Source organism: Penaeus monodon, chromosome 3 (genome assembly GCF_015228065.2).
Source record: "Penaeus monodon isolate SGIC_2016 chromosome 3, NSTDA_Pmon_1, whole genome shotgun sequence".
Taxonomy (NCBI): domain Eukaryota; kingdom Metazoa; phylum Arthropoda; class Malacostraca; order Decapoda; family Penaeidae; genus Penaeus; species Penaeus monodon.
Window position 1 is genome coordinate 49,268,423 of NC_051388.1, and position 9,497 is coordinate 49,277,919.

Consider the following 9,497-nt stretch of genomic DNA (forward strand, 5'->3'; position numbering starts at 1 on the left):
TTCATTTAGATTCGGATTCATCACACACACGCATATATATATATATATATATATATATATATATATATATATATATATATATATATATATACACATATATATATATATATATATATATATATATATATATATATATATATATATATATATATATATATATATATATATATATATATATAGCCATATGAAATGAAGTAGAACCAAATTCTGCTTCAAAATATATGATTTCTACTTCAAATGTCTTAACAAGGCATCCATGTATAAATCTATTGAATTATGCGCGTATGATTAAAACATTAGGTAACTTGAATTATGGGCAATCAAACATTGGCGGAACAGAGATTGCTGCATTAGGTTGACGTTCTTCTAATGTATCGTAGCCAACACTCAGACTAAAGTAGTTTTTGCTATGTCGTTTTGAAATAAGAAGTTATATGCTTACGAAGCTCTTTTCTCCACATATGGCGTGAAGATCATCTCACTAATGCCACAAAATCAACTCATACTGTAAAAGACATATGGTGATAACACTTTCTCCGTATAAACTTTGTATTTGTAAATGATCCAACCCTATTAGATTGGCAGAGAACCACTGCTTCCATATAAAAAAACGGGGCGCCATCCAAACAATCCTTTAACACCACACACACAGGTTATGCTTCACAATTCCTTCTCTCTCTTCTCTCTTCTCTCTCTCTCTCTCTCTCTCTCTCTCTCTCTCTCTCTCTCTCTCTCTCTCTCTCTCTCTCTCTCTCTCTCTCTCTATGTGTGTGTGTGTGTGTGTGTATGTATAAATATGAAAAAATCCCACTACATCCTAATATATATTACATAATTTATTCCGAATAAAGTTATGCCATAAAGACTACTATACTGTAAAAAAGAAGCTCTGTGAATTTGTGCTTACGAAGCTCTTTTTTCATCAGTGAAAACAATCTAGTATAGGTCCTCCATAGCAAAAAATCACATACAGATTCCTTTTTCATAACAAAATGCTGAAGACTGTATTTCAGTCAGTCGCCATCGATACACTAATACATTTCTCTAATAAGATTTTTTTCAAAACAAGCTAAGGAGGAATGCTTACTTTTAATATTCAAAACACTTTCTAAATTATAACTGAGACGATATATCGGATAAAAAACTATTAAAGATAAAGATTGCTATTTTAATATCTAGTACTTATAAAACCACGCGTTCAATAAATATCCTTAGTTCTGTTTCTTAAGCATAGGAAGGAGTGGGTGGCTTGTAGGATGGCTGAGGAGGACCATAGGAGGCCTTTGGGGTGGGGTACTGAGCCTCTCCCTCGTAGGTGACATCAGCCACGTAACCGGAATCTCCGTTCACATTGTAGGTCACCCTCTGCAGACGACCGTCGGGAAGAAGGACGTAGTAGGATCCCTGTGTGTTGTCTCCATCACGGGCTTCCTGATGTCCGAAGTCGTTGCCAGATGGTGGATCATTGACAGCGTAGTTGAAGTCGTACTTGGCGGGTGCGTAAGAGGGTGTGGGAGGGGAGTAGCCATATGTAGGCGGGCTATCTGGACGAGCGATAGCGACGACCACAAGGGCGGCCAGTGCAAATACCTGAAGTATATTTCAATCATTAGTATCATTTATGAGGTGAAGAAATGGGTATGTTTGGTAACATTCAGAAATCAAGAAATGTACAATAGCACATGCCTTAAATGCCATGTTAGTGGAGAGAGACTGCGATGAGACTGACGGCGGCAGAGAGAGTGCTACCATTTATACCAGATTTCAGAAATAAAACTCCGCCCATCTGATGACGTCAAGAAATATCATCCCAACAAGAATGCCTTGATCCGCAAGTGACCGAGTTTTCCCCTCATATGATGTTACATAGCTGCATGTCTGAATTTTACGTTTGAAGGTCATGCTTTTATGAGCGTGCCAAACCTAGAAAATACTAACCACCACAGACTTCAAATTTCCCTTTTGATATAGATATTTAACTATACTTCACGATACAGATGTTATTATAGAGGTTTCTATCTAGACTTCCAGCAACATACTGATCATAGGAACAGATTTGCAAATACTTGTTGTTTAAATATATATGTATATATATAAGAGTATATGAATGTAAATATATATATATATATATATATACATATATATATATATATATATATATATATATTATTGTATATGTATATATAGCACACATATAGACATATGTATGTGCATGTGTCTGAATATATGTGTATATATGTGTGTGTGTGTGTCTGTGTGCGTGTGTGTCTACGTATGTGTACACACACATACACACACACAAACACACACACACATACACACACACACACACACACACACACACACATAATATATATATATATATATATATATATATATATATATATATATACATATATATATATATATGTGTGTGTGTGTGTGTGTGTGTGTGTGTGTGTGTGTATGCACTTGTGTGTGTATAAATACGTATACAAACACACACACACACATACATATATATGTGTGTGTGTTTGTGTTTGCATACATATATATACACGTATGTATATACACATACGCGTGTGTATGTGTATATGTATATATATATATATATATATATATATATATATATATATATAGTGTGTGTGTAGTGTGTGTGTGTGTGTGTGTGTGTGTGTGTGTGTGTGTGTGTGAACATATGCATATATATGTGTGCACATGTATACATACGTATTATGTGCATGTATGTATATCTATATCTATATATACAGATATAGATACATACATGCACATAATACGTATGTATACATGTACACACATATACATATGTTTACATATATATACATGCATACGTATGTATATGTATATGATATGTATATATATATATATATATATATATATATATATGTATGTATGTATATTCATGTGTGTGTGTGTGTGTGCACATACATATATACATACGTATGAATACTGCGTATATGTGTGTGTGTGTGTGTGTGTGTGTGTGTGTGTGTGTGTGTGTGTGTGCATGTATAAATGTGTGTTTATACACAAACACACGCACAGACATACACATGAACATATATGTACATATATATATGCATATACATATATACATACGAATGCATCCGAATGTATATAACTATATATACATAGATACGTACATGCATACGCATACATGTATGTATATACAAGTATGTTTATACATTTATGAATGTATTTGTGCTTTATTTCTTTGGGTTTTGCCATAAGAAGTTAACTATGGCCAGCACTGATTGCGAAATTCCTTCAATTTATTTCCATATATAGCCTCTATACAAGGAAATTCAGCAAACCAAAGGCGATCGCTATCGTTGCTTGAAATTTTCCTTTTTCTCTAATTCAGTCAGTCGTCAGACACTGTACTAGGACATTTACCTCAATAATTAGAGTTTTCAACTTATGTAAGCTAAGAAGGAATATGCTCTTTTATTATTCCGATTTCTGGGACACAAAAGTTTTCTAAAATATAGTATATCGGATGTAAAACTAATAAAGATGAAGATTGCTGGTTTAATATCTAGTATTTACAAAAACACGAGTTCAATAAATATTCTTGGTACTATCCCTTAAGCATAGGAAGGTGTAGGTGGCTTGTAGGAAGGCTGAGGAGGTCCATAGGAGGCCTTTGGGGTAGGGTACTGAGCCTCTCCCTCGTAGGTGACATCAGCCACGTAACCGGAGTCTCCGTTCACATTGTGGGTCACCATCTGCAGACGACCGTCGGGAAGAAGGACGTAGTAGGATCCCTGTGTGTTATCACCATCACGGGTTTCCTGATGTCCGAAGTCGTTGCCATATGGTGGATCGTTTACGGCGTAGTTGAAGTCGTACTTGGCGGGTGCGTGAGAGGGTGTGGGGGCAGAGTAGCCATCTGTAAGCGGGTTATCTGGACGACCACAAGGGCGGCCAGTGCAGATACCTGTAGTATATTTCAGTTGTTAGTATCATTTATGAGTTGAAGTAACAAAATGTCATTTTTCTTAATATACGATTGATCGATATTTGTATCAGACCAATTTTTTTTTCTGAAGACCATTGGCGTAGCGAAGGTAAGGGACAATATGACAAAATGTAAGATAAATATAGAGAATTACTTATGCAATTTTCAACGATTCTGCTACAAACAATACCTGACAGATGACTGTATAATCTTTTGACAGAAAAGATGGATGCTCTTAATCCAGAGTCTTTAATTTTTATCGTCACCAACCATTTTGATTTTGTATGCTATTTACGCGATAGAGTATGTCTATTCTATTAAGCCTCTCTCTCAACCCCGTATCAGTTCATATATGTGTGTGTGTTATTTTTTATTATCATTATTATTGCTATTATTATTATTATAGTGTGGCGACTCACTAAACATTAGCTTGCGACCCGGTACTGGCTCGCGACCCGTACTTTGAAGAACCCTGTAAACTATAATGGTAATAAATATCAACAAGTTACGCACTATTTTTGGTTATCTCTTTATAATCTTGTGTTTTCAACACATGCGAAAATCAATAGTTTTTTTTTTTTTATCAGTTAATTTCAGTGAACCAAAGCCCACAAATGCCTAGTTACGCCCGTACTCAAGATACATTTTTTCTTGGCTATTATAGTAGAATCAGTTTAGTGTTCCGCAGTCAGTGCTGCCCAGACTTTGCAGAGGATAAGACAAAACCTACAAATGGAATGTAACTCCAATTTGAAACGCATGACTCCATCTATATCTATAAATACATATGTGCTTCAATATGAATACGTATGCACGCTCTTTATGTGTGTGTGTGTGTGTGTGTGTGTGTGTGTGTGTGTGTGTGTGTGTGTGTGTGAGTGTGTTTGGTGCACATACGTAACTAGTAACTAAGGATAATTAGTCAGCCAGAAGTGATCCCATAATCTGGTGCATTAATACCCACTTCCATTCCTCGCACAATGCACTTATGCTAATTCTGACATGAATTGAAGCACGTTCATTTTCATAACAGACATGAGCTACACTGATAGATTAGCGAGTTCTCGTCATATATACTATATGTATGTTATGCGAGTGTCTGTCATTTTCAAAGAGGAAAGACAAAAGTAAACGCTTGGCATTAACTTATTAAGTGTCGTTAAGTAAAAAATGATAATTTAAAAAATAAATAAAATAATAAATAAAATAAAATGCAAAAAATAGAAGTTAAACCATCAAATCACGTGTAGAAAATTAAAACTCTACATAAACACACACAACATAACATAATACACACACAATATATATATATATATATATGTATGTATGTATTTATATATATGTATGTATGCATGTATATATGCATGTGTGTATGATGGATAATGATAAACCATATGACCTTCATACGTAATATTCAGACCCACATGTGTGTGTTTATGTTCGCATATGTTTGTATATATAGTATGTAATGAAAATGGAATGGATTATTTTAATCATCCTCTATCATCATCACTGAGATTAAGAGAAGTTTGATTTATGGAGGTGATATAAAACTACGTAAGATGAAGTATGCTACTTTAATATATATTTACAAGAGACCCGACTTCAAGAGCTATCTGAGATGCTATATCTTAAGCATAGGATGGGGTGGGCGGCTTGTAGGAAGGCTGGGGAGGGCCGTAGGATGCCTTTGGGTGGGGTACCGAGCTTCTCCCTCGTAGGTGACATCAGCCAGTAACCGGATCGCCGTTCACGTTGTAGGTGACCCTCTGGAGGCGACCGTCGGGAAGAAGGACATAGTAGGATCCCTGTGTGTTGTCTCCATCACGAGCTTCCTCATGTCCGAAGTCGTTGCCAGATGGAGGGTCGTTGACGGCGTAGTTGAAGTCGTACTTGGCAGGTGCATAAGAGGGTGTGGGAGCAGAGTAGCCATATGTAGGTGGGCTATCAGGAAGGCGACGATGGCTACCACAAGGGTGGCCAGTGCTAATACCTGCAGTACATTTGAATTGTTAGAAATGTTTTTATGACCAATGTTTTATGGTTAGAAAATAGACAAATCTTAAACAATTGCACTTTAGGAATGACCGATATACATGCCTTGAATGCCATTCTGTTAGAGACTGCGAGGAATGAGACTGACGAAGACGCACAGATCTTTTTCTTTTATACAAGTGTCCAAGAAAAACCCCGCCCAGATCGTGACGTCAAGAAATATCATCCCAACAAGATAACCTTGATTTGGTGAGCGAGTTTTCCCCTTCAGTGATATTACCGGTATGAAGATGTTCACATTACTTATGTGTGAAAGTTCGTTTTTAAAATATTCATGAGTTATGCATGTTTTTTTAGTAACTGATACGAATGAATATTATCGCGTCTGTGTCAAACTGTAAAAATCTGTAGTGTAATGTCTGCATCAGCTTCATCATACTGATACTGGTATCAGTCTGAAGTTTACTGATCGAGAAAGAATTACAAATGCATACTTACACTCTTTTTAGTGTACTAGAGATATGCAGAGAATTGATTTTCTTTACATAACAAAGGACATTTAATCATATAATATAGTGTGTTTATATACATACTGTATATACTGTATATGTATGTATATGAATATATACACATGTGTGTGTCTGTGTGTGTGTAGATAGATATAGATATAGATGTGTGTATATGATATACATATATATATATACATCTATATCTATATCTATCTACACATATATCTATCTATCTATCTATCTATACACATATATATATATATATATATATTCCATATAGATCCAGCAAAAATTCTATTTCAGTATCGATTCCTTACAATGAGATGCTTAAATTTGCAATTATGCCAGCTCAAGCATTATCTGCACGCAGTCAAACAGTAAGGGAACAGACTGCTGTACCATACTGAGCTCCATTGGCTCATGATGTCTCGTTCTCAAGTAGCCTTTGCTATAACGTATTTGATAGAAACGAAACTAACTCCCATTTTAGAATTAAATCATGCTCTTTTAACGAATATCTCGTTTCGTGAATACCACACTAATAAAGCCACATAATCAACTCAAAGGGCCATGATAATTTTAGCACTTTTTCCGTTTGAACTTTGTATGCAAATGGCCCGAATCTCAGAGAAATGGCGCGATTCGAGGAACCCAGTGCATTCCACGAGCACGGAAATGCTTCACTCTGTTTATGTGCCTATCTATCTCTTTCTTTTTCTACCCCTAAAAAAAAAATACCGCAGACATCCTCATACAACATACATTAATTATCCTGAATAAATAAACAAGGTAATAGAGATCACAACATCGTCAAAAGAAACTTTCCATTAAACTATGCTTACGAAGCTATTTTTTCATGGCTATCAAGATCAAAAAGTACATTCAATAAAAGAAAAACTGTTGCTTGAAACACACAATTATATGTGTAAAAGATGATTTGAAAGGTATTCATGAGAAGTATTTTTTTTCCGATAACTGATACTCAGTGAATAATACTGTTCAAGAAAGAATTACAAATTAATACTTTCATGGTTTTACTTAAATAGAGGAATATATTTTTTTAATGTAAGAAGGAAGTTTATTTATATAATATGATTAATGTGATACATGAATATAAATAAATATATAAAGAGAAAGAAAAAAAGAGAGAGAGGAATAGATATGGATGTATCTTTCTAGGTATGTATGTGTATGTGGAGTCTGTGTATATATATGTATATATCATACATTTTCATATATATGTGTATATATATATATGAACATACACATACACAAACACATACACCACACACACACAACACACGCACACACACACACACACACACACACACACACACACACACATACACACACACATATATATATATATATATATATATATATATATATTATATGGAGATTCAGCGAAATTCCCTGAAATATGTAAATCTGCTCTATTACCTAATACCTTGATATATTTCTCTCACGTGAAAGTATGCTTAAAAAGCTAATTTTTTATCAGTAATAACAATCTAGTATAGGTCCTCCGTAGCACAAGATAAAAACGCAAATTTCGTAAAACAAAGATGGTCGCATAAAAAAACACATGCCTATTTCATAACAAGAATCTTAAGACTGTATTACAGTTAGCCATCGACAGACTGGAAATTTTCCCACAATAATTAGAATTCTTAGCACAACTAAGCTGAGAAGGAATATATTCTTTTAATAATCAGAACGGGTTTTTTTTCTAAATCATAGATACCATGCATCGAATTTAAAATTAATAAAGATGGAGATTGCCAGTTTAATATCTAGTATTTACAAAGACCCGAGTTCAATAAATATCCTTAGCACAGTTTTTTTAAGCATATGAGGGAGTGGGCGGCTTGTAGGAAGGCTGAGGAGGACCATAGGAGGCCTTTGGGGTGGGGTACCGAGCTTCTCCCTCGTAGGTGACATCAGCCACGTAGCCGGAGTCTCCGTTCACATTGTAGGTTACCCTCTGCAGACGACCATCGGGAAGAAGGACGTAGTAGGATCCCTGTGTGTTGTCTCCATCACGGGCTTCCTCATGTCCGAAGTCGTTGCCAGATGGTGGGTCGTTTACGGCGTAGTTGAAGTCGTACTTGGCGGGTGCGTAGGAAGGTGTGGGAGCAGAGTAGGCATATCTAGGCGGGCTATCTGGACGGGCGACGGCGACGGTCACAAGAACGGCCAGTGCAAATACCTGCATTATTAATATAATTTATGAGGTGAAGCTTTTAGTATCTTTAGTGACATTCATAAGTCAAGAAATGAACCAATAAACTTCCTGAATATTTCATATAGATAGTACATGCCTTAAATGCCATGTTGGTAGAAAGAGACTGGGATGAGACTGAAGACTACAGAGAAAATACGTCTATTTATACAATATTTCAGAAATAAAACTCCGCCCACCTGATGACGTAAGGAAATATCATCCCAACAAGACTGCCTTGATCTGCTAGTGACTGACTTCTCCCTCAGATGTTACATAACTGTATGTCTGAATATTACGTTTGAAGGTCACGCTTTGTGTGTCATACTGAGAGAACACTAATTATGAGACGAAGCTTATCTGATTTTTATCAGTGTCCATCAACAGGTCAAATACTGGCTACAATGTTCTTCTAATTTCAAGTGCACCATAGGCTTCTAGTTTTCTTCTCTCTATAGATTTAATGATACTCTTCTCTTACTATGACATCAGTACAGATGTTATTAAAAAGGTTTAGATTTCCAGATTAGAAAATATTTCTTAAATGAATCTACCTCTTAAATTGATATTTGCGTTACTAATGATAATAAAAAATAATAAAAATAAAAAAAAAGCATGATACCTGATTTTTTCATATACTTAAGCATGGGTAGGGAAAGCGTAAATATATAAATTATTGAAAAATCATCAGTTATCACAAACGTGACTAAGACTAAGAAAGACTGAAAGACATCCCCCTGTCTGAGAAAACCATCCCAACAAGATTCCGTTGATGTTTCATAAATGCGGCTTTGAACATTACGTTTTAAAG

General features: G+C 35.3%; 3 protein-coding genes across 3 annotated transcripts; all 3 read right to left on the bottom strand.

Annotated features, from left to right (window-relative positions):
• Nucleotides 1–1,152: 1,152 nt before the first annotated feature.
• On the bottom strand, nt 1,153–1,717 carry LOC119589745 (pro-resilin-like). The gene is made up of 2 exons (XM_037938324.1): nt 1,687–1,717; nt 1,153–1,590 (listed from the first exon to the last, which is right to left on the bottom strand). Exons 1-2 carry the CDS (start codon nt 1,696–1,698, stop codon nt 1,225–1,227), a joined length of 378 nt encoding a protein of 125 aa, XP_037794252.1. The 5' UTR covers nt 1,699–1,717; the 3' UTR covers nt 1,153–1,224.
• Nucleotides 1,718–3,587: 1,870 nt separating this feature from the next.
• Nucleotides 3,588–4,722, bottom strand: LOC119587393 (pro-resilin-like). The gene is made up of 2 exons (XM_037936135.1): nt 4,692–4,722; nt 3,588–3,940 (listed from the first exon to the last, which is right to left on the bottom strand). Exons 1-2 carry the CDS (start codon nt 4,720–4,722, stop codon nt 3,588–3,590), a joined length of 384 nt encoding a protein of 127 aa, XP_037792063.1.
• Nucleotides 4,723–8,015: 3,293 nt separating this feature from the next.
• LOC119589755 (pro-resilin-like) lies at nt 8,016–8,680 on the bottom strand (the record flags this gene model as incomplete). The annotated part of the gene is made up of 1 exon (XM_037938333.1): nt 8,016–8,680. A coding segment is annotated over one exon (372 nt), but the record flags the coding sequence as incomplete, so codon positions are not given.
• Between the last annotated feature and the right edge of the window lie 817 nt (nt 8,681–9,497).

Coding starts and splice junctions, on each gene's coding strand:
- LOC119587393 (XM_037936135.1), bottom strand. CDS start 4,722: ATGCGTTTCAAATTGGAGTTACATTCCATTT. Junction 3,941..4,691: donor ATTGGAGTTACATTCCATTT/GTAGGTTTTGTC, acceptor AATATACTACAG/GTATCTGCACTGGCCGCCCT.